This window comes from Triticum aestivum, chromosome 1A (assembly GCF_018294505.1).
Source record: "Triticum aestivum cultivar Chinese Spring chromosome 1A, IWGSC CS RefSeq v2.1, whole genome shotgun sequence".
In the NCBI taxonomy this organism is placed as follows: Eukaryota; Viridiplantae; Streptophyta; class Magnoliopsida; order Poales; family Poaceae; genus Triticum; species Triticum aestivum.
The window spans coordinates 575975005-576001249 of record NC_057794.1 but is presented as its reverse complement, the minus strand read 5'-3'; the positions used below and the strand labels follow the sequence as shown (position 1 = coordinate 576001249).

At 44.5% G+C, this 26245-nt stretch overlaps 1 protein-coding gene across 1 annotated transcript; it reads left to right on the top strand.

The window, feature by feature from the left end:
- The first annotated feature begins 16983 nt into the window (after positions 1-16983).
- LOC123069137 (CTP synthase) lies at positions 16984-23103 on the top strand. Its single transcript, XM_044491911.1, has 21 exons — positions 16984-17269; positions 18330-18409; positions 18854-18940; positions 19372-19422; positions 19526-19643; positions 19779-19835; positions 19971-20035; positions 20149-20232; positions 20348-20398; positions 20508-20570; positions 20653-20699; positions 20785-20863; positions 20954-21016; positions 21192-21281; positions 21368-21406; positions 21474-21701; positions 21793-21878; positions 21965-22013; positions 22100-22180; positions 22271-22364; positions 22484-23103. Exons 1-21 carry the CDS (start codon positions 17152-17154, stop codon positions 22651-22653), a joined length of 1800 nt encoding a protein of 599 aa, XP_044347846.1. The 5' UTR covers positions 16984-17151; the 3' UTR covers positions 22654-23103.
- The last annotated feature ends 3142 nt before the right edge of the window (positions 23104-26245 follow it).

Below are 26245 nucleotides of genomic sequence, written 5' to 3'. Positions count from 1 at the left end.
TTTTCGAAGTAGCACCGAAGCTGAGTACAAGGTGGTTGTTGATGCCACGCTGAGCTTATTTGGGTCCAGTCCCTTCTTCGAGAATTGAAGATCTCTCACAGTCAGCCCCCTGTCCTTTGGTGCGACAACATCGGTGCCACATACCTCTCATCAAATCCGGTATTTCATGCCCGAACGAAACACATCGAAGTTGATTATCATTTTATGAGAGAACGTGTTGCACAGAAGTTCCTGCAGATCAAGTTCATCTCCTCCAAGGATCAACTTGCTGATATCTTCACCAAACCGTTGTCTCTTCCTTTGTTCATAGGTTGTAGACGCAATCTTAACTTACTGAATACCTCAAGCCACAGTTAAGATTAAGGGAGGGTGTTAGACTGTATATTATATCACAACTGTATTTGTACCTGTATTGTACCACAATTGTATGTTGATAGGCCACGCACCAGATGCATTGAGCCAGTTTCCACCAAACCACAAGTTTAACACATGCATGAAGCTTCGTCCCAGCTGCACCGTGGCGGGCGTGGATTCATCTCTGTGCTCGAGATATCGCAAGGTGGATCTTCTGTTCTCTACTGCACTACGGCGGGCGGTGGACGAATGTGCACACACCGCCATCACCACGGAGGCTGCAAGCACGTTCCCTGGGCTCGCATGCATGCATGTGCAGCCGGACGGACAGCAACGACGAGGAAGAAGATACACGCAACACATATCGATCCTCCTCCGGTCACGTACAAATCAGACCCATATATCAGATCCAGATCCTTGGACTGATTGATTTCCAGCTGGAGCGCGCCGGCCGCACGAGCAGCTAGCTAGCTAGCTAGCCCGGTCCTGCTCGATACGATATCCGTATGTTGTAGCCAGGGCAGGGTACGCACGCTCGCGCTCGCCATTGCCGCGCGGCGCCTTTGTCGTAGCGCGCCACTGCTCCCGCGATCCGCGCCAAATAAAGCGCACATGCATGCATGGATGCCGTGCGGCGCCATGCATAATGCATGTGGTCGTTTGGCCAGCCGCGGTTGTCGTTTCAGCCAATCTAGCCACGTTCCGGCCGTCCCTCCTTCCTGGTCTAGACTCGACTAGACTCTCTCTCTCTCTCTCTCTCTCTCTCTCTCTCTCTCTCTCTGGTGCAGTAGAGCCTCGCCGGAGCGTGGTGACCGAGACACGCCCGTGAAGGAACGGCGAGGCGGGGCGCAAGCCAACAAACCGAGAATCTACGGCCCGATCGAGATATTCGGATGCTGTCGCCGCGCCACTGTTGCAACAAGTACGTGAACGGTGAGGCTACACCGCACCTATGTACGTACATGGTCCCGAATCCAGAGGCGACCGATCATGTACAGGGAAAACACTGCTACTCGTACACAAGATCACGGTAGACGATCCACACCAAACCGTAGCAATTAGCTCTCGTGGCAGCATTTCGGGCTGGCTCACGCTACACCAGCAGCACAGAGGGCGGGCGCAGATAGGTCGACGGGCGGCAGTCGGTAGACCGGCCGTTGTTGTCGTCGAGGACACGGCCGAGAGTGAGAGTGCCCTGCCTGCAACTACCAACGGTCGTCGTGGGTGGCGTCAGGGAGAGGGCCACGTGGTGGCGGGCCCGGCCCGGGCCTTGTCGGCATTGTCCGCAACGTGGCGGGGCCCACGCCCGCACCCACCCCCCTCTGGGTTGGTGGGTGGCCCGCAGGCCACGGCGGCCTTGCGTGGCACACCTCGTACGGCCCCACGCCTAGGATCCGGTACAGGGGCCCGCCGAATCGTTCGGGGGTGGCACCCGATCCTGTCCCGCTCGTCCCACGCACTGCACCGTCACATGCACGGTCACTGTTCCCACATGCACCGCTGCAACCGCATACGGTCTACATGCAACCTCTGCCTCTGTTTGCCTCTTGACCGTTAAATGTAGTATCTACGAGAGAGACCACCACATGCTCCAAGATGCCGAGCTGATGCCTATGTACTCCCACATACAATTGCGGACAATGATATACCAAGAGTTGTTAAGTACTCGGATACCGTTAAATGTATCTACAAGGACATGTACGATAGTACATATGGTATCTGTCCATAAAATCCTCCAAATCATGTGCGGACAATGATATGAACAATCTGTACAGAATCTAGTTTAGCAAGTAACTACTTGCGAGAGAGATCCCGCGAAAGAAATAAACCTACTTGCAAGAGAGAAATCACAAACAACATTTAGAGTCTCAAAATCTCCATATAAAATCACCATCTATAAGCTGTCTGTAAAAATCCTACAAATCGTCTGAACATCTATAAACATTTTTTTCTCTCTTTCCTCCACATCACGGAATTTTTTAGTGGCAACTCTTACAGATAGCTATCAGGACATCATTGTACATGCCCTAAATTCGGGTTGTGCACCATTTCTCTAGTTTTTAGAGCCTATTTGGATTCTAGGACTTTTTGCAGAGTTTTTGAATCCTAAAGTAGTCATTTGTATCATAGGATTCGGTTATCAAATTCTCATGGAATCCTTTCCTATGCCCACCCATTTCATAGGAATCTCGACATGAGGTCAAACCTTATTTTAAAATTTCTTTAAGAAGTCCAATGCACTCCCACTCTATCCCTCTTAACACTCTCATTATTTCTCCAACTTTTTTCATGTTCACCTGCGCATATTTAATAATTTCATTGTTTTGAAATCCTGTAGGATTTCACGGTATGTGGCATCTCAATCTTACATTTTCAAATTAATTCCTGCAACCTAAAAAGACCCTTATCGTTTTTGTTGTTTCTCAGATAGATTGGAAACAACGACTCCATAGGTTGCTGCTAAGAACCGATGCATATAAACATGTAAATTTACAGGTTTTGATGGGACAACTTTTGATTTTTGTAAAACAAAGTTTGTGATCTTTCACATGATCTCCACAAACGCAATTTTACTCTTTAGACCCGTCATTTTAGGAAGAACAATCTAAAAGGTCGCAAGCTGCACTCTCGAGGCGGTACCTACATTACAAGTCCTCTGTCTCTATGTATGTAAACAAGCTTGTTGAGTGGTATATATTTTGCTGACGGTTCAAATCTCCTTCTGTTATTAAAATGATTTCCTCGTAAAACACTTGATTCATGTGGCAATCAAATGGAGAAGTTCACTTAAAACTCAAGAGACTTTAAATTCCGGAAACACTGAGTACAACATAGACGTACACACCACCACCAACACATGAAAAAATTCACACACCGCCTATCGAAGATTGGAGTTGTGGAGCTCTAAGATTTACGAAATTACCACATCCGCATTGTTGTTTGGCCTAGATTTGAACCAAAATAAGCACTCTGAATGAATTATCGTGTTTAGTTAACAATTTATGAGTTTGTTGGCTATGTGGACTCATCGAAGAAGTTACTGAATCCCTGGCTACTCCAATAGGCCAGCAGCATGAATTATCATGTACTCCCTCCGTCCGGAAATACTTCTCGTCAAAATGGATAAAAGGGGATGTATCTAGAACTAAAATACGTCTAGATACATCCCTTTTTATCCATCTTGATGACAAGTATTTCCGGACGGAGGGAGTATAGTGCAGGTCGGGCGAGGTGATGCCGCTGGCCCTGGGCCAGCTGATGTGATGGAGCAGGTCGGAGTGATAGACGTCGGCTTGATGAAGTGACGGTGGTGATGCCGACGCAGGTCGGAATTCATGACGAGGTCGACGTCAGCTTGACAATGTGATGGCATGGTGATGTCGGCGCGCCCGACCAGCGCGGTCCGTGGGGCGACGACTTAGTCTTGGCGATGCCGAACTCTTGGTCGACTAACCGAGGTGATGATGCGACATGTTTGACGTTGGCTCGGCACAACAACAGCATAGCTGGCACAGGTCGGCATCCGTGGAGTAACGAGGTCAGACCGTGTGACACTGACGCGACGATGAAGATCACCTCAGAAAAATGCTCAAAAATTGTAGGCACGTGTTCGAGACGCCCGATAACCAGTTCATCAAACAAGATGAACTCGGGTCAGATTCGTTTTCGTGCAGAAAACGGATTCGGAAATTGTTGAACTTCTCGGGCCGCCCCGAAATATGAACCGTTGGATAACATTAAAATTTAGAGGGGTTGTAGCTACAGCAATTCCACACAATATGAACGGTTGGACCTGTATGGGTCGCCACTAATGGAGCCAAATCCGACATATCTCGAGGTATGGATCCAAAGTTAGACATCTTGGATCGATGGTAACAATGACACATGATTTTACTCGGATTCGGGCTCTCTCAGAGGGATAATACCCTACGTCATGCTTTTGTTTATTGTATTGGGGTATAGTACAGAGTACTGGTGTCTACCATGAAATTATTGTGTAAGATTCTAATTATCTATCGACTAGCCTAGCCTTAGTTTGTACAACGTACGAGAGGTCTAGGATAATAGGGGTCCTAGTCGGCTAAGTCACTGGAGAGGAGCCCTCGTCTTGTATGCCAAGTCTTGTGGAATCTGCCTTGTATGCGTCATGGGCCGCCTGAAGTGGCCCAGGACAGAACCGACAAAGGGGGTTCTCTGCTCGGCCCACCTGGCCGGGAGTCGACATGGTAAGTATCACCTGGTCCAGGACACCATAATTTGGCTTCCATCTTCTGGCTCCCATGGTCTTCTATGCCTTAAAAAAGTTCACAAAAAATTGTGCTCTTGCTCCATGATTTTTTTACCTAAAACTAAAAGACAATAGAAAACAGGAACTGAACTCTGGCACTGAATTAGTAAGTTAGTCCAGATAAATATTGTGCCTCTACACCCTCTGAATTGGACTTGAACATGACCAATATATGCCTCTGCTTTTAACAACCATTCGCTCAAATTTCAACTCTGACTATAGACGATAAAAAGTAGATTACTCATTTCTCACTACTGATAAACCAATAATTTTGTATCTATTATAGGCACGTGCACATGGACGCCTAGCAAGATTTTTTTTGTCCGCGTCGATAGATGGTGGTATATATGAGTATGATGGTCGGGTATAGTGCGAGGGTCATGTACTGTCAAGGAAAAATTATAGTCGGACAAGGAAAAATTATAATTTGGCTTCCATCTTCTGGCTCACATGGTCTTCTACGCCTTAAAAAGTTCACAAAAAATTGTGCTCATTCCGGCTCCGTGAATTTTTCACCTAAACGTCAAAAACAATAGAAAACAGGAACTGAACTCTGGCACTGAATTAATAGGTTAGTCCAAATAAACATTGTGCCAACTGTATAAATAAATGATGTAAATATAGCATGAATACTTCATAAATTATAGATACGTTTAAGACGTATCAATCCACTAATCATTCTGAGATCTTTGATTTGTATAAAGCGTCATGTGAATGTGTGTGGGTTCACAGAATGATAAACTTTGTTGAAAGTTCAAGTGAGATTGATTGTTAGGAATCACCCACCATTTTCTGTGATGACAATACTTTCTATATTACGCAGATGTAGATATGTTATAAAGACCAACATTAGAATGTGTATTGCTCTCAAAGTATTGTCTTCCCCATGAGTCAGAGACGGTGGGAAGATAAATATATTGCGAATGAAATCATGCAATAGTTTTGGTGATGTGTTCACGAAGTCTTTATCAAGTTTTTGATTCTACAAATATGTTTGCATAGTTCAAGGGGGTTGTGCTCCTGAACGATAACTTGTTCGAGATTACCAGATCCTGATATTGCACTCTTTTTTATGAGCTTTTTCCATATGGTTTCTCATAGAAGATTTTTAATGAGGCAATAGTAATGTACGCATTATGATATGCCATTTTCTCTTTTCTTAGGGGTTTTTAGTAGTTTTTTTATGACAGATTATGTATATCTTCTCATATTTTCCCTGCAGGGTTTTGAAGGAGACTTTAAACAAGATGATGACAACAACAAAAAGGCAATGATTAGGTGAGTTTTATGAATTAATTAACCAGAATTACTTATTCAATAATCACTGTATGTGCGGATTACCAATTTCGCTAACCACATGGCCGGTCTTTTTCCCGACTCTGGAACCGCCCTTTGGGCTTGTATAAACAAAATTGCTCTGCGTATGATGAAAAGTGCGTATGACTTTTGTACAACGTGATCTCACTCGTACGTGCAATTGAATCAACGGCTGCTGATGACTGTCGTACAAAAATCATACAAAAGTTGTCGTACGTGTAGCAGGTCTCTTGTATAAATATGTTATCACCATCATTAATGGAAGACATAGAATTCATGCTCTTTCTATTTCCTTTGTTACTTTATTACAATATTAAAAAACTCATGTCTCCATGGGGATGTATACGGTCTATGCAGAATTTAGCAAAGCCTGTGGCTCTCACTGAGCATCTTGTGACGCAACACTCTGAGAATCTAGTAGTGCGTACGATAGTAACTTTATAAGTGGTGCCGGCATCTTGGAACGCACAAGCCGGAAGAGTGTTGGCTTCTAACAAATGCAAAACCTTTTCGAGGTCGTCTAAAATACAGCCACCACACACTCATTACCTGCTAATAATGGAAGCGCAAAGCACGCACCACAGAGATTCTGCCGAATGTGCTCGGTCGGCACTACCTACGATATTCCTTGCTCTCCGGTCGACGGAACCCCGGCCGGCCGGTGGCATGCAGCGAGCGATATGTATTCCCCATGACACCGACGTTACGTACGCCCGGCGCTCCAACTCTCCGGTGCCGAGCTCCAACGGCGTACGTACGTGTTGCTGCGAGGAAGGCTACCCGGCTAAGGAAAGGATCAGTTGACTACTGGCTGCTGGTGGTGCAGCTGCCCGGATACGGCCGTGGCCGTCCAAGCAAGTACAGGACGAAAAGCATTGCATACCTGGGGCTGGGGGCCGGTTTGGATTCCTCACCGTCACTTTCATCCTCGAGTTCATGCATGACTCTGGATCGTCTCATCGGCCAGCTGCCGTACGTTGTGCGGTTCCATGTTTAAGCCGCTGGTTGAACCGACTCTGGGTAGGGTTTTGTTAGCTTCCTGTTGGTGTCTAGCCACCTCGTCTCAGAATCTAGGGACACGTTTTGAAAAGACAATGCATTTCTATTGGAAATAGCAAGTATACAACATGTGTGTACGCATGTTATGGGGTTCGCACATCCGCAACTCCAGATGAATATCGCCATCGATGGGAAACATCACTTGAAAAAATAAATCAGCTTCATGCATAAGACAAGTATCTCTTTTAATAGAAATCGGGGGAAATCTTAAAAAGAGATAATAAAATATTGTTGTTTTACACCCTATGTACAATATGTATCTTGTTGTATGTGTTATTTTTTTACACCGTTGAATGTTTTTTACACCACCAAAAGTTGTTTTATTTTATACAGATGAAAACAAATTCAAACACAAACTAACACAATCTATGCGATGAAAAATAGACAATTTTTTTTAAATACTCAATATCCACGACATTTTTTTCACTAGCCACTACTCCCTCGTTCCTGAATATAAGGTGTATTATTCTTTAAAAAGTCAAACTTCTCTAACTTTGACCAAGTTTATAGACAAAACTATCAGTGTCTAGAATACCAAATCATTATCACTAGATTCACAATGAAATATATTTTTACATTTTATTTATTTAGTATGGTAGATATTTATATATTTTCCTATAAACTTGGTTAAACATAGACAACGTTTGAATTTTTAAAAAACAAATACACCTTATATTTAGGAATTTAGAGAGTATTATTTACGATAAAATTATTTCTTCTTCTTAGTAAAACCATCTACAAAATACAGTACAAATTGACCAGCTATTCTAAGGTTGACTGTGGATCGCATTTCTATACACTTAGTAAAACCGTGTACAAAATATAGTAAAATAATATACAAGATGCAAGATTTTTTTAGTAATCTATATACTATCTGAAACTCTAAATTTGCAAAATAATTACTAGTGTGTACTTAATACTACTTATCTAAGAACTGAATGCTATTTTACTTAAATTTTTTAAACCATGATGATGTTTAGACAAAATTACACATGCCATAGCGTAAATTTTTGACAAAATTTGAACAGTTGCATCCCCAGTGTTGAGATTCTAGATTCGCATCTGATTTCACTACATTGTTTAGATATTATTCTATTTTTATTTTTTGTAAATATATTTTGTACACTTTTTATTAGTTGCGTAGAATGAGTTGTTGCACACTCACTCTTAAAAAATCATATATTTTTTATTAATCCCTCTTAAAATTGTGTTGCGAGTAGCAATGATAGGATGGACGCATACTATATGCTTCTTTGGCAGACATTTTCGCGACTTTTCCCGTAGTCAAATTTAGCATTGATAGCACGTGGAAACGTGGCGCCAGCACACTCTGACTGGATGCTTACTCATCGCCCATGGTGCACGTACGATCGAGTGAAGGGAAAATTCGCGGACCGTATGCATAGCTGGGCGTCCTTGCGTTGAATTTAGAAAGTCCCGGACATAAACAAAAAATAAAGAATCTTTTCACATCGTGCGTTGCATGCATGCTTTACTTTCAACGGAAGAAACACATGGTGGCGTCGCCTTTTCCCCCATGCATGGAATCATTCACCCGGCCGGGTTCCAAGTTCCAACCCAGCACAAAAAGCTGGAACTCAGCGGCGCACGGTCGCCCCTGAAACTCCACGCATGGGCACGTATAATAATTTCAAAATAATGACAATTCAATTTGATTCATCTAGGAGGACCTGCTGGTTATGAATTGGTGCAGGACGTTTGGTCGCATGTCAGGCGTGCAGGGCGGGGGGGGGGGGGGGGGGGGGGGGGGGAGGTCAGGTCGATAGGAGTGTGAATCAATGGCGTTGGTCCAGAGTACGTCCATGTGTGCGCGCGCCCTACCCTAACATGCGCTGCTGCGCTCCGGCATTAATCGCTGGACCAGCCAGCATTCATGGAGGATCACGGATAGGGCAGGGGCAGGGCCAGGGGCGTCGAGCTATAGCGGTCGACCAGCCGCTCCGGCTCCGGCGATGGCGATCGGGCAACACCCAGCATGCAGCGGCCGCGACGTGGAGCTCTGCCTGGCCCAAATGCGGCTCTGCATGCGCCCATCTCCATCTCATCCGGCCTTGGATCAGGTTGCTGCCATTACCATATGTGCGCACGGTGGACAAAACCAGCCCCCGCTCACTCCGCTTGTATCATCCCTAGCCTCCATATAGATGAAAGTAGTTGGCTAGGATGGTTATCCGGTCCGGTTGATTCGGTGCGTTTTCTTTATCAAAGAAGAAATGGAGCTACTGGCGACGCGATCGATAGGATAAAGCATCCTATGAATGCAATTATTTGATGCCGGGCACTTATAGGTAGGAGGAGACTCTGATTTGCTGATGGGAATCCAATTATTTCATGTCCGGCCTTACATATACTGTCTCCGATTTCTACATCACAGAGCCACATGGCTACAATGGACTTTCTAATATGTTGATGATGCTGTCTTTTGTGTTATTAGATGCGCTTTTGTGCGCCTCCACTAATCTTGTTGTCTAAATGTCCTAATTGCTTGTTGCCTTACTATAATTGCTCGTTGTTATGTAGTTCTGCGCGATAATATATTTGTGTCGCTTTCCATATCTGTAATTCTTTTGCCGTTTAGTACTTAATTAACTAGAAGGTTAGGTGCGCTTTGCAGTGCTGTTGGTGTTGTTGGGTTTCTTAAACAAATTACTCACTCTGTTTCAGAATATAAAGTGTATTACTTTTTTAAAAAGTCAAACCTTTTAAGTTTGATCAAATTTGTAGAGAAATTCAAAATTCATAATATCAAATTGGTATTATTAGATTCATCATCAAATGAATTTCCATATTTTTTTGTTTAATATGGTGGATGTCGATATTTTTTGCTCTGAACTTGGTCAAAGTTAAAAAAAATCGACTTTCCAAAAAACTAATACCCCATATATTTTGGAACTGATGGAATATTTAGTTTGACAGGTGGGGGAGATATTGGAGTGTGTTTTATTTTTATTTATAATGCAGATTCGATGGGCCTTTTACGGTGTGGTTCTGTGGTATCCGCTAACCAACGTATATTTGTGTGGAGAAATTTTTACGCCGGTGGCTGCATGTACTATATTGGTGCTACACTATCAGATGGTGACACTTCTTTTCTCCAAGTGAAGGGAGGGTGCGGGAGATTGATATGTTTTTATAGGCCGGTTGCTGCTGATTGATTTGAAAAATTGTTGGCTGGTCAAAATCGTAAACCAAATTCAAAATTGAATACCTCAATTAATGAAAAAGCTTCAATATGAGAAAATAGGGAATAAAAAAATTATTCTCAATAAAAAAATTGAATGGGAGGGCCCTTGAGAAATTGTTGACCCAGTCAAAATATGGCTGAACCAATTCCAAATTAAAGACCTCAATGAATTGTGAGGTCTTATAAATTAGGAAGCATATTGTATAGTATAAAAGAATTAAATGAGATAGTTTTGAGAAATTGTTGACCCGGTCAAAATCGGGTGACCCAATCTCAATTGGAGACCTCAATTAAATATGGGCTACTTAAAACTAGGAAGTATAATATTACAGACGATTTACTCTTGTGATTTACTTATCTCAAACTCGCACTACCTGAACAATTACCCTCTTCCTCTAGCGGGCGCACCCCCCCCCCCTTCCTTCCTTCCTTTTAGGTTTTGTGAACTTTATTTTTTGGACAGGTCTACGTAGCGGCCGGCTGCTCCCTGGCTGTTCGAAGCGGCCGGCCTAATTTTTTTTTATCCTCTAATCTAATTTGGTCCCCTAATTAGTACTCCTATATAACAAAATTTCATTTCATATTAGAAAAAGAACCACATAAACAGAAAAAAGAAAAGTGAATTATAAAACCATCCATGTGAACGCACTAATTCAAATTTCTAAATTTATAAAAAGCCATAACTTTTAAACCGCACGTCGAAATTAAGATCCATTTTCACTTTTCGAACTCTCGCGGCGTGCTCTTCGAAACTAGATCTAATATTGAGTATGTTTCGACGAAATATTTTTTGTGCAATTTTGATCCCGTTTTGTGCAACTGACTAGCCGTCGATATGCAACTACCTGAGAGGGATGTGCAACTTTTCTCGTACACCGTACACGTGCAGTTTTCCTATATGATACCTCCACCCCCAAACCGCCTCCTTCTAGTGAGACGTGCAACTTTATTTGTTGCCTAGGCCATGCAGTTTTCACTAGTGGCACCACCCCAACTACTCTCTAACAGTGAAATATGCAATTTGGTCAGCTACCGCGGTACCCTGGCCAACTCCATGCCTGGTAGTCGCCGCGCGTGCACCCCCCACAACCGCGTTTGAGTGTTTTCACTGTTTGCTGCATCAGCCAACTATATATCAGTGGATGTGCAACTTAGGATACTGCCACGGCCAACTGTCTAACAGTAATGTGCAACTTTTTCTTGTATCCCATGGATGTGTAGTTTTCGTACTAGCACCTAGGGCAAACCACCCCTGCTAGTGAGACGTACAACTTTAGCGTCTTGTCTATATGCAACTTTTCACTATCCTCGCGAATGTGGAGTTTTCATCATCAAACTATCTTGCCTGTGAGATGTGTAACTTCGTATGTTGGCCCGGCCAACTGCCTGGCGGACTTGTGCAACTTCGTGTATTGCCTCCGCCAACTGAAACTGCATATCCACAACAAGGGAGGGGAAGGAGTTGCACATCGACTAATAAGCTGTTGGCATGAACAACAGACTAAGTTGCACATAGCACTGGTAGGGGGGTGGGCAGGGTGTGCAAAAGCATGAAAACTACACATCCACAAGTAAGGATGAGAGTTGCACATCGACTACTAGGTTGTTGACAGGGGCAGTAGACTAGTTGCACATTACATTCTCATGGTTGGTAGGTTGCAATCTCATAGAAAATTGGATCATGCAGCTACAAAAACTAAGTTTATAAAAAAGTTGCACCATTCAGTACTAAAGTTGCATAATGCAGTACTAAAATTGCACGATATAGCACCAAAGTTGGCATCAATTTTTTTTGTCAAAACATACTCATGGGGGATCTAGTTTCAAAGATTTCGCCGCGAGGAATCCAGCAGTGAAGACGGATCTGAATTTGGATGCACGGTTTGAAAGATATGACTTTTTAAAAATTTGAAAACCCAAAATAAGTGCACATGCACACCCATCAGACAAGGAATCTCTTGCTCACGTGAATATGTCATCACTATCCGCCACGTCATGCATAAAGACAAAATTTTAGACCACAACACTGCATGCATGCATGTGTGAGAGTCCGGCCGCTCAGTCACTGCATGCATGCATGTGTGAGAGTCCGGCCGCTCAGTTTCGCTAATTAGTGCGTATGCACTTTTTAGAATTCAGGTTATTTTTTATCCCCTACATCCTCTGAATTGGACTTGAACATGACCAATATATGCCTCTGCTTTTACCATCCGCTCAGATTTCAACTCTGACTATAGACGATAAACAGTAGATTACTCATTTCTCACTACCGATAAACCGATAATTCCGTATCTATTATAGGCACGTGCACATGGACCCCGGGCAAGATTTTTTTTTTTGCCCGCTTCAATAGATGGTCGTATATATGAGTATGATGGCCGGGTTTAGTGCGCGGGTCATTGTACCGTCAAGGAAAAATTATAGTCGGCCAAGGAAGGCAGTGTGGCGTCGTCTCCCTGCACTCTCAAGAAATCTCAAAGGCTCAAAACCCCCGTAGGTAGTGGCGTTCCAAACTGTGGATAACGTACGTGACGAAACCAACAACTGCCGGCCGGGTACGTACGATCCCGACGTGCGAGCGTAACGATAACCGGACAGCGACGCCCATGATAGTTTAGCCCGCAAATGCCTGCAGCAATCCGGATTATGGATCATGATAATGATGACCCCAAGCGTCTCTAATTTGGGGTTTAGCTAGCCAGTTGCACACGCATGATTGCAATGAATAATGCGTACCGTTAAGTTACTGTTGGAGCTTGGAAGAGATGCAGTGCACACGCACCCGTTTCCAACCGTGGCTGCTCTAGACGATGACACGACGGTATTTTTGTTGCGGGGCTATTCTTCTTTTGACAACGAAGTTATGACCACGGACATCAATTGATACCGAGGCCGGACAGTGGCGGCGCCAGGTTCTAGAGGGTGGGTATTCATTTTGAAGAAGGGTATTCATTTTGCCTAAATCATCACTATTTTGCAAAAAAAATCGCTTGTTTTATATAAAATTTCAATGGTTTGTCAAAATCTTGGGTATTCAACCGAATACCCAAGAAGACCCCTGGCGCCGCCCCTGAGGCCGGAGACACCTCTTTGTGATTCAGCCACTACTGATAAGTGGCTTTTCATGGTGTACTTGAGTTCTGATCTCTGCTCTATCTGTCCTACGAAAAATTAAACCGTCCAAATCCAGCAGAATTATGTTGCCGACTTCATACCACTGAAGATATTTGCCTAAAAAAACATCATTGAAGATATTCTGAGAGGGCTGATTCGTTTTGTGCATGATTGTATATATCTTAATCAACAACTCATGTAACTATCATACATGGTGAACCATCCAACTAAATCCACTTGGTAGGGTAGCAGCTAGCTGCAAAGTTAATTCAGATTGTGATCCGGGTAAGACCGATGGACGGGTGCATGGAAGAATGCAGCTGGCTGGTGGGTAGGTAGGCACAAAGCTTTGGCGCCAAGTTTCAAATTCTCACCTTTCCGCTTATGATTTCCCACGGGAACCATGATTAACTGCTTAGCCCGATTAATCCACGTACTTCTTCTCCGTTCATGGTAAAACAAATCGACCCGAAATCGCTGTCGCGCCAACTGTAACGTAACAAGACCAGCACGACAAAGATGTGTGAAAACACGCCGGCCGTTGATTACAAGATCAAGTAGCATCGAAGCGGAAGTCGAGTTGTAAATTAATATGTCAATTTGTGACATGGTTTTTGACCTAGTAATGGGAGTGCGGTGGCGTCCTGTGCCGACTTGATCGAGTTTCGGAACCTCGCGGAGTGATATTTAACGAAGCGCGGAGATATTTTACCAAACGTTGCGGGGTGAAATATTTCTACCCGCCATAATTTGTCGGCACATCGAATGTGTCAACTCTTTCTAATCGAGTGCCGCCGGGGGCTCCACCAACGTTAGCCTTGGTTTATGTACAAAGACATGATCAAGGAATTCAAATAAAGTGATTGCCCGCCCTAAAACTAATCAGGACATAGAGATCATGACGTTCTGCCGATGATCAATCGACAGCAGTGCCCAAGGACGTAGTACGACTTGACAGTTTGGCGCTATTTAGTCGGCATATGTTCATATCTGACCGTTCCACGGCTCACCACAATAATAGGTTTGATGGCAATTCCACGGTTCACCCCAAATCAGAAAAAGAGGTTTGATGGCAATTCCACGGTTCACCACAATAAAAAAAAAAGAGGTTTGATGGCGCTCCACGGCTTGCTGTTGTGAACGAATTCCTTCTCAGAATCGGATTCGCGTGTGGGCAAGCCTAGCTAGCTAGCAAAGCATGAAGTGTGCACTGGTGCTTGCTTAGCTGCATGCAGCGATGATGGCCTTGATTATTCCTTGCATGCCACTTAGTCATGCACTTAGGTCAATCGGCCAGACGCTAGGGAATATAAGCCAGCTTTTGAGCGTTTCTTTTATGGAAGTACGATTCGCTTTGGATTGTCAAACGAAATCAGGTATGATAGTAAAACAAGAGGAATATCGAATTTTTCTTGTTAATGCCCGACAATGCGAAACGAGACTCGAAACAAATGTACATTCAGACTGGGAACAGTGAGAAAGAATAAGATTCTTGGCGAAAGTTGGCTAGGCCTCCGTCCCGATGTCACGAATGGAAACTTCCTTCTTGGGGCTTTATGAGACTGGTGTCAACCGGTGGTCACAATAGTTAGATTCTCATTGACACAGGAAAGTTGTCTTTGGGGGCTTGATATTTGTTATATGAATTCGACCTTTGATAGTTTGGTTTATTCTTGCCATACTTAAACTATCTTTTGAATCATACAAAGCCCAAGCCGCACTCGCGCTGAATGAACGGTGGCGGTTGTTCGAGCGGCCACACTCAGTCACGTTGCTCCCATGTAGGCTCTCGCGCAGGTGTAAACTCACCGATCATCGCTTCTATCCTTTGCTTGTATCATTTGCAGTGCATGTGGGAAAAGATGGTTAGCGATGTCATGACACTTTCTCACACACTAGTCATTCGACCAACTAAGAAATGTAAGCCATACTTTGCATGCACTTTTGATGGAAGTATGATTCCCGTTGTATTCTCAAGCGAAATCAGCTATTGATAGGAAGAGGGGAGAATGTGGAATTTTTCTTGCCCTGACAAATGGAAACAATAATTGAGACAAATGTACATTAAGACGCGTCAGTGCTGGACGGAATACATTCTTGGCGAAAAGTGGCAAGGCTTCTGCCCCGAAGTCGCGAATGGAATTTGGGTTTTTCCGAGACTAGTGTCAACAAGTAGTCCTGATAGTTAGATTCTCATTTGACACTGGGAAAGCTGTCGTTGGGGGTGTTGATCTTTTGTGTTTGAATTCGACCTTTGATAGTTGGGTTTATTCTCGCCACACTAAACATCTTTTCAATCATACAAAGTAAGAGCCGCACTCGCAGTGAATGAACGGTGGCAATGTTGTGAGCAGCCACACACAGTCATGTTGCTCCAGTGATGGCGAAAACTTGGTGCTCGTAAATTCTCTCGTTAACAATGCATATTGAAAGCGAGAGTGAGAAGTCATGACACTTAGGTCTGTGGACCAACTAGGGAATATAAGCCAACATTTGAATACACTTTTGATGGAAGTATGATTCCCCATGTATTCTCAAGCGAAACCAACCTATGATAGTAAGAGGGGAGGAATATAGAATTTCCCTTGTTAATGACCGACATACGGAAATGAGAGTGTACATTCAGACGCGGAAGTGCCGGGCGGAATAGATTCTTGAACAGAGGTGGCTATGTCTCCCCCCAAAGTTGCAAATGGAAACTTCCTACTTGAGTCTTTTTGAGACTGTTGTCAACCATTGGTCTCGAGGCAGCAAGATTCTCATTGACATGGAAAAGTTAGTTTTATTCTTATCACACTAATACCATCATCTCCATCATACAAAGCGCAAGCCGCACTCACGGTGAATGAACGGTGGCATTGTTGTGTGCAGTCACACGACGGTCCATGTGGGTTCTCGTGATGGTGAAAGCTTGACGATCAACCATCTCTTCCATATAGTGCACATCGAAAAGTCTAGAGGCACAACACTTAAAACAGGAGTTCTAACTTCTAGGACGGGGTGGCAGAGGGGAGGGGTCCGGTGAGTTTGTGATAAGCCGGAAGCCGCATATATAACACACAAATTAAAAACACGTGAATACGTATTTGTCGAGATTATAGACCAATCCTTACGCACTTGTCCAACCTTTGAGCAATTTGTGCGTGGCCCGTTTGCTAAAATGGGGGCTCGACTCACCCGCGGCTTTTGCGTGTCCGACCGGCAGAAAAATTGAACTAAAATTCCCGCGCACTCGAACCGATCAACATAGTATCCAAATAATCAAGCCACTAATCAATCGTGACCTGCGGTCAGTGGCGCGGCAAGGTGAGATCAAAAAAGCACAAACCTAATTTTTTTGAAAAAAAAAACCATCCGGATCGGATGTGGTCCTCGTAGGGCCCTAGATTTTCCATGGATAAATTATGTACCATCCGTTGGATTTTGACAGAAACAGTAGAGAGAGAAAATGAAAGGGGCTACGCTTTTTTTTTCTGAGGCGCTACACTTTCAGTTACGAGTAGAGAGAGAGAGAGAGAGAGAGAGAGAGAGAGAGAGAGAGAGAGAGAGAGAGAGAGAGAGAGAGAGAGAGAGAGAATCAGTGGCTTTGTCCCCGCCTCGGTGGCCTCCCTACCTCCCGCTTCTATTTAACACAGCCCTCCTCCTCCCTCCCCTCTCATTCACATCTCCAAACCAAAAACCTCACCTCGGCCACTCCCTCTCCTCCCCCCTCCCTCCCCCATTCTCCGAACCCCCAAGAAGGCAAGAAGGCAGCGGCAGCACGAGCCAGCCAGCCGGCTGCCAGTGCGGTGAGTGACCGGCGACGCGCGTGGACATGAAGTATGTGCTGGTGACCGGCGGCGTGGTGAGCGGCCTGGGCAAGGGCGTGACGGCCAGCAGCATCGGCGTCCTCCTCAAGGCCTGCGGCCTCCGCGTCACCTCCATCAAGATCGGTAACCGCCGCCTCCTCCTCCTCCCGTTTCTCCCGCCCCGCACTTCCCGCCGCCGGTTCTCCATTTCTTTCTTTCTTTTGCCCGTCAAAACCAGAAGAGAGAGAGAGAGAGACGGAAAAAATGAAAAGAAAACAACGGCCGTCCGCTCTGCTCCTTGGTAATGGTGGCCACGTGATCGCACAGGCCACCAACGTGCTCCCCCGCTTTGTTTTTTCTCTGTTCTTGTCCACTCCAAGTTTCAAAACTACCGGTAGCAGCAGCTAGGTTAGTTAACAACCTCTAGCTAGCTAGTTAGGTTAGGTTAATTACTCGTACGGTTTTCTTCCTCCTAGATCACAAAATCAACCAAACTTTTCTCCCCAAATCAGAGCAAAATGCACGCACTCTGCACTGCAGGCCAGTAATATGATATTCTGAACTGTTCCCTCTGCTTCCTCTGTCTATTTTTTTGACATGTGCTTCCGCTATTTCATCTTGCCGAGACACTTATTCTGGGACGGAGGGGAGGGAGTGCTACTCTCTCCATCGGTTCTTGTGTGGTTTTAGTTCAAAGTTTTTGACGGTTCATTATCTTTGGTGAGTGATGTCTGCGTTTGCTTTGGTGAATCTGAGACTTTGTATGTCGGCCAGTGTCACTGTCCGGGTTCCTTGAGACACATGAACTCCTCTCACTTCCCAGGTGTATTTTATATGACATGGGGACGGGCAGCCGGTAATCCGGGTCAAATTTGGCACCTCGTGCTCTGCTCGCCCAGGCAGATTTTTTGTCTCAACTCAAGCTTTCTTTTGTTTTGAAAAGGTTAACTGAAACTTTCTGTCTCTTGACCCAGGCCAAGTGCCATGAACCTTTCTTGGGTCTGCTTCTTTAATCTTTACTAACAAACTGTTTTTTTCCTTGTCCTGTCATGTACTAGTAGTACTATGCATCTTGGGTCCAGTTCTTTAACAAATCTTTTCTCTAGACTGAGATAAATATAATCTGGGTTCACCAGTGGCCGGCTCCTCTGCTCTGACTCTCATCTTGTTTATTTTCTCACTGCCATGCCCATGTGATGTGCAGATCCCTACCTCAATACCGATGCCGGAACCATGTCCCCCTTCGAGCACGGCGAGGTCTTCGTCCTCGACGACGGCGGCGAGGTACCTACCTACTGCTACCACTAGCTGCTGCTTCACCATCCAACCTCTTAACAAGCTGTGCCAAACCACTCTACTAAGCTGTACTTAGCTAGCTGTTTGTCCTGCACTAAACTGTACTAAACCACTACTTACAACAGTATCTGGGGGTTCAGTCTGAAATACTGAAGTATTTGGGTTATCAAGAAATTTGAGAAAGTGCACCAACCAACCATGGATAACCAAATGCCACCTCTGCACCTAGTACAGGATAATGCCACGTCAGCACCCAAAATTTTGGCACTTGCCCACTTGTCAAAAGGGGCACACTTTTCTTATCTTCTTCCACGTTCTAGCATTCTTACAAAATGAGCTAAGTATGGGATAATTGCAATTTTTCCCCTTTTGTTCTTTCAAGGATTCAATGGACCTCATTTTGATATCCCTCTCTCATTTTTTGGGTCAAAGGTGGACTTGGATCTTGGAAATTATGAGCGGTTTCTGGACATCAAGCTGACTCGCGACAACAACATAACCACTGGAAAGATCTACCAGGTGATCCGGGATATATGACCAGTCTTTGTCCCAGTGTGCATTAGACTTCAGGCTATCCAGTGAAAAACTGAAAATTTGTGGTTTATACTTCACCTTTGACATTTGCAGACTGGTGATATTTTCTTGTTTGGGTACTTGATTGCCAGGATTTTCCATGGGACCCACAAATAATTTCTTGTGTCACTTTACCAGAGTTATGTGGTTTACATTTCACCTTGACAAATCTTGTATGGGCCTAACTGCAATTAAATGCCATATGTAGCTGTTGGGAGTTATGTACCTATCAAAGTTTAGGACCGCTGGAGAATATGCTATCACTTAGATTTGATATCCTCCTTACAAGACATGATTTTTTTGGATAAATAAATAAAATTAATTTTTCTTCGTGCTTTTATCATGTAACTAACAGTTGAGTTTTTGATTTGATACAGGCTGTTATTAACAAAGAACGAAAAGGGGACTACCTGGGAAAAACTGTTCAGGTGCGAGTCGGTAACTAGGATAGAGTTCCCTGTTTTTGTAAGTTCTTATGCAAATAGTGCAACTTTTATTGATGACTTTACTGACTAAGTCTTCTTTTGTCAGGTTGTACCGCACATTACCGATGAAATACAAGACTGGATTGAACGCGTGGCTATGAATCCGGTTGATGGCACAGATAAGCCAGCTGATGTTTGTGTCATAGAACTTGGTGGCACTATAGGTAAAAACAACACACTAAATTACTGCAGCAAACCATCACACTTGTTAATAACACGATGGACACAGTTGTTTGCAAGTATTGCCGGTTGAGGGGTCAAAGTAATTTCACTGCATAACAGTTGCATTCTTGGTGCAGGGGACATCGAATCAATGCCTTTTATCGAAGCATTGGGTCAATTTTCGTACCGCGTAGGTGAGAAAAAGTTGGAAGTCCTTCAGTGTTTTCTTTATTTCTTTGACCGTGATTTACAATATCTGACTTCAGATTTTTATTTTCAAAGTAAAACTGAGTTTAAATTAACCTGATCTTACACAATATGCATTTCAGGAGCTGGAAACTTTTGCCTGGTTCATGTTAGTCTTGTACCAGTTCTAACCGTAGTTGGTGAACAGGTAACTTTTGCTCACAAGGAAGCTCCATAATACTGAAAATATTACCATTGTCCGCGATACTCATTTTCATTTACATCGTTTCCTTTAAATAATGCAAACTATCATTTATTCAGAAAACAAAGCCTACCCAGCATAGTGTCCGTGGACTAAGAGGACTTGGGTTGATGCCTGATATCTTGGCATGCCGCAGTACTCAGGTATCATGCAGGATTTGTCTTGTATTTTGATTCTTCCATAGCCCTACCCCCTGTTTTCAGTCCGTCGATGCTGATGGTTAACTTTGCACATTGTTTGCTCTGTGCTTTATGGCAGCCACTGGAAGAAAATGTGAAACTGAAACTCTCGCAGTTTTGCCAAGTTCCGGTAATAAGTATTTCCTTTTATTGCAAGGCTACTGAAAACTCTGTACATTAGCAAGTATGTGTTTCCTTTAGTACAACATTAGTGCTGACTTTTGAGTTTTTTCTGTCAGGTTTCAAATATCGTTAATCTCCATGATGTCACAAACATCTGGCACATCCCTTTGTTGCTCAGGGTATGTCACATAAAGTTTCTTCTGTTAACTGAATCCAAATTTAGATGTGCTTAGCTAACGATATGTACTGGTATTTTTACAGGATCAGAGAGCCCATGAAGCTATTCTGAAGGTTCTGGGCCTTTGGTGGTACGTCTTTTTTGCCCAAGTATGATTAGATTATCAATTTGACTAATTTATCGGTGTACTTAGCATTCCTTCTTCTCTTATATAGCGTGGGGAAAGTGCCTCAAGAACCTAAGTTGTCTGAATGGACTGAAAGAGCCAGCAGATTCGACAAACTGAAATCTCCAGTTGGTGTTCTGATCCTTTGAATTGTTACCTTCAGTAATACATGTAAGCCTTATCTGGTGCTAAACATTATTGTGCACAAATATTTTCAGGTCAGGATTGCCATGGTTGGAAAATATACCGGCATATCGGATTCCTACCTGTCTATTTTGAAGGTGATTTACTTGACATTTATCCGTGCATGATTCAACTACTCAAGTGTTCCTTGGCGTGGTTTTCTTAGCTTTGTAGGCATTTAGTGAAATCTTGCAACCTCCCTTGAGAGAACGGCTATGTTTGGACACATTATTTTTGGGTGTAATCAAGTTTATTTTCTGATACCTCTGTCAGGCTCTTCTGCATGCGTCGGTTGCTTTGGACAGGAAACTGGTAGTGGACTGGGTTCCTTCATGTGATCTTGAAGATTCTGCTGCTAAAGAGGTCAGCACGTTTTTACCGGATATCATTTTAATCCCACTTTCTATGATGGTGAATATACTAATCTTGGGTATTGTTTCATTGTACAGACGCCTGATGCCTATGAGAAAGCATGGGGTCTACTAAAGGTAAGCACTGCATATATTTTCGAACGATGGCAATTATGCAGAAATCTGAAAGAGTTCTCAACCTCAGGGTGCAAACGGCGTACTAGTTCCGGGAGGCTTTGGAGACAGAGGTGTCCAGGGAAAAATTCTTGCTGCAAAACATGCGCGAGAAAACAACGTTCCGTATCTCGGCATTTGCTTGGGCATGCAAATTGCAGTGATCGAATATGCACGTTCTGTCATGAAGCTGCGTGATGCTAATAGCACGGAGTTTGATCCAGCTGCAAAAACACCATGTGTTATCTTCATGCCAGAGGTAGGTTGCCTTACCAGCTATTGTATTTAAGTAGTTTATTTCTGTGAAATCACCTTGTGCTTACTCTGCACCTTCCACAATGCCTCTGCAGGGCTCCAAAACTCACATGGGTGCAACGATGCGCCTCGGTTCAAGGAGGACATTTTTCCAGGTCAACAACTGCAAATCTGCTAAACTGTAAGAAATCTTGTATATTTTACCTTTGACGCCTTCTTCACATTTCATGTTCTGGAAATAATCGTACGAGATCTGAACTGTTATAGGTATGCCAATGCTAACTATGTAGACGAACGACACCGCCACAGATACGAGGTATGTCAAAGAATGCGATGACATGTAAGTAACTTTCTGTTATTATTAATCCAGTTTGGTGATAGAAACATGCTCCATTTTTTCAGGTGAATCCTGACATGGTCTCAGAATTTGAGAAAGCAGGGCTTTCTTTCGTGGGCAGGGATGAGAGCGGGAGACGCATGGAGGTAAGCTTACTAAATTTTCGTTAGAATTAGTAAGGCACTAATATTTTTTTTCCTCTAAATATCTAATGTGAAATGCTTTATTGGATACAGATTATTGAGCTACCAACCCATAAGTTTTTCGTGGGCACGCAATTTCATCCTGAATTTAACTCTAGGCCTGGAAAGCCATCACCACTTTTCTTAGGTAAAAACATCCTCAAAACTGCACTTCACTCTGTCTGATACAATATATCGTCTCTTTCCTTTCGATGTCAATTTAACAACTTAACAAATGACATAAACAATGTGCTTGAATATGTGCAGGATTGATCGCTGCATCATCTGGACAGCTAGAGCACCTGCTTCAGCGTACTTCCGGTGCTGTCAGCTCACCGACCAGGTGCATCGCCGGTCCCGGAGCCCCTAAGACCAAGTTAAGGATGAACGGCCTGGTGTCGACGTACTTCGCGAATGGCAGCAGTATTCACATCTAGCAGCACGGCAGCAGATCAGTATTTTTCTTTTTCTTTTCCTGCATGTGTTTTTCTTTTCTTTTTTATCTTCTTTAGTATGGATCTATCTCTCTGATCAAGCAAGAAGAGATCGGCAGCTCCAGCGACACGACGAGCCGTTTCCGGGTTTTTATGAAGGGAACTATTTGGGGTCGCGCGGAAGCAAAATTAGCTAGGGTTTATTAGTGCTGCTCTAGTTCCGCTTGCTATTCCTTTCGCTTGTTCGTTTGTTTCTTTAAGGATTTTATTATCAAGGTTGTAAGGCTGGGGATGTGCAGCTAGCTTCAGTTTCAAGCCTGCCGTCTCGCCTGCTTGTACATTGTAAAACAGAACCGCTGCTCTCCAGTGACTGAATGATTATAAGCAGCTACTGTAGTAGTATTTGGGGAAAAAATATGTACCAAACTGTTCTGATCTGAATTTGCTGCTGCACACCTCATGTCTTGTCCTTTTTTTTGGTATATATATCTGGAATGCAGTAATTTAGCAGAATCACATTTTCCATTTCCTTCTGGAATAGGAGGAAACAAATACTCAGATGTCGCAAATCGGTCTGTCGACCAAATGCATTCTCTCCAGGGTGCAGCTCTGTTTTTGGTGTATCTGTTGACAGAAATATTTTCTTTCCTGCGGGGATAGGAAGAAAAAATTGCCTGCCACAAACAACTTGTTGGACGAAATCTGTTAGGCCTTTTGTTCATTTAATCTGTTTATTTATGAGCCGCTGTGATTCTCTTATAAAAAAATGAACCACATCCCACAATTGTAAGACAAAATGGCGGAACAACGACCACATCAAATCCTCCTGATCTGAGCTTATACACAGCCTCTGTTCAGGTAATGGTCTCTGATACGATACTACCGGAAGACAACAGAGTGGGATGTCAGTTGGCGCTTATTGCAAAATCATAGTGACATTTCAGAGTGTAATTAAGAAAATCCTAGAGCTTGATATTTCAGGTGGTATCTACACTATTCATGAGCGTAAAAAACATGCAGGGCTTAGATAACACCGTAGAGAGTTCTAGAATTAAGATATTTGTAATAGTATGACCAGGATGATGACACTTGTCATACATCTAACAAAGCTATATTTTTCTTAAAAAAAGGAGGATTACCCCGGCCTCTGCATCTAGGTGATGCATGCAGCCATTTTATTAATTATTTCACAAAAACCTTATAAAGTAGTACATCAGGTAGTCTGAAGCCACCATCTTAGCAACATCTGTCGTTACTTCTATCCACTTGATGAAGGTGTGCCGATAGTCCAAACCTAATACCAAACGGACATCACACCAAAGCCTAACATCTAAAGCCAGAGCCCCCAACCAAGCCACATACCGGGTTTGGGGCGCACACCGGTCCGACGCACTCTCATGTGTCGTCGCCGCCATCTTCCACTGATCAATTTCCAGAGCAGACACTAACACACTGACCTTATCTGCTCCTGCACCGGAGCTCCATCGTGGCGGCACCGCGCCGCACGCCAACGACCACCGCTGTCACGAGCGAGGACGCCGCGGTGAAGACAAGCTCCGAACAGTCGCCAGCCGCTCGAGATCTCCCCATCAAACGAGCGGCCGACGAGGAGCACGAGCCCCGCCGCCGCCCGCTTCGTGCTGGCTTTGCCTGCCGGAGGCCACCGGCGACGACGAGAGGGTGGATGGGATGGGTGGGGTTCGACGCCCGTGTTGCCCCGGGGAGGGAGCGGCGCGGGGGCAGGGGTCACGCGAGAGAATGCCTTTATAACAGAGCTGTATACATAAACAATGTATGCCGATCTAAGAAAGGGCATCAACGCTGCAAACTGGACAACACATCCGTCCGCGGACAGGGGTGACCAGTCCACGGACTCGGATGCGGGGGCCAACCATCCAACGCTATCCGCATACAATTCAAATTGCATTTCAACTGACCGCACAAAATTCATCAAACACAACAGTATTCATTAAAGTTCGAACAGAAAATAGCATAGATCATCCATACATAACATGCAAATAAGTCTAGTACAACAATAGATCAAATTCAACGAGATTATCCGGATGCTCAACAAGATTTTCACGAATGGATCATGTCGTCCCACACACACTGCCTCTTGAGCTTCATCCAACAATGGATGTGTGTAAATGGTTTGCTCTCTATCCCGTGGTACATCATGACAACGCGTACAGGTTACACAATGTGTAGAGCAACAATGGGTGAATGAATGAAGCAATCAACAAGTTGAGCAAGAAGAAGAAAAACTTACGATCTCCGGCTGCTGCATGCAATGGTCACGTTGCCTCTAGCCAATCAACCGCGCCACAAAACTTGACGGTGGTCTGGATGGTGTACCATCAACACACTAGCAACTTCCCATTGCATTCATAGATGATGTGCATGTCACATGGAGCAATGTGCTTCCGCACATGAAACGAATCATGCACGAGCTGCCAGAAAATTCCCTATGCTCCTGCCTACGAAATCCGCAGAAAAGGCCAACCATGCATTCCACAACAACTCATCCTCCATGCTCGAGTACCCCGCCATCCTTTACTCTGAAAAACGACATGAAGTTCGAAAATAAGCTCAATGTCATTTAACTGAGCACCTGTCGGGTATGTAAGGGCATATTTATCCCTAAGGTGTTTTGGTGATTGATGACAACGTGTTTGCGGACTAATCGTGTGCCTTGAGTATCCCAGACATTTCATCGCCAGGCACAAGACGATTGGGTGCCCCTCGAAGACTGTTGAAGACGACGTCTTTTCTACGTTTCTTTTTGGTGGATTTGAGTCGTAGGAAAGCCGTACTATTAAGAGGGGATCTGCGTCGGAAAGGTTTGGGTGGAATCATCACGTACACGTCTCCTTCTTGTCCCCTCCTTTCCCTTGGAGCATCCTCCGCTTTCTCGCCGCTTTATTTTTGGCTGCTGCGTTGGCTCGCGGTAGTACTGCTCCCAAGTGAGCGGTAGTACCGTTGGCACCAGCGGTAGTACCGTGCTGCGGCGCGGTAGTACCACAGGTGCCCACGGTAGTACCGCTCCCCTGGAGCTGCACTACCGTTGCTCACCAGGCTAGTACCGCTCCTTCGCGGTAGTAGGGGCGGATGTAATTTTTTACATCCGCGCCTACCGCGGTAGTACCGCTTTTGCTCCGCGGTAGTACCATGCTATGTTGTCAGGCAGTAGTACCGCCCCTCGGCAATACTACTGTGTCGGGTTTTTGCTTCTTCCGTTTCTTTGCGGAAGTAGGCGCGGTTGTATCCTTCCCCCTGGCTAGGGGATTCCTGCCGTGCGGTAGTACCGCATGGGGGCGCGGTAGTACCGCGCTCGCGAAAGTACCACCCTCAGATCCTGTGTTTCTGATCTGACCTTGCTGTTGCTGGGGTTGTGGCAGTACCGCGAGCCTGCACGGTAGTACCACATGTCCGTGCGGTAGTACCACTTGATAGCAAGCGGTAGTACCGCGAGGCTCTGCGGTAGTACCGCTGGCCTGGTGCGGTAGTACCGCTGGTCGTGGGCTGATAGGTGGATAATGGTTGGATCTTTGTCCCACACTACATAAGGGGTTCTCTTCTTCCCCGTTGACTTATC

Coding starts and splice junctions, on each gene's coding strand:
- LOC123069137 (XM_044491911.1), top strand. CDS start 17,152: ATGAAGTATGTGCTGGTGACCGGCGGCGTGGTGAGCGGCCTGGGCAAG. Junction 20,036..20,148: donor TAACCGTAGTTGGTGAACAG/GTAACTTTTGCT, acceptor TCATTTATTCAG/AAAACAAAGCCTACCCAGCA. Junction 21,407..21,473: donor AAGCATGGGGTCTACTAAAG/GTAAGCACTGCA, acceptor TCTCAACCTCAG/GGTGCAAACGGCGTACTAGT.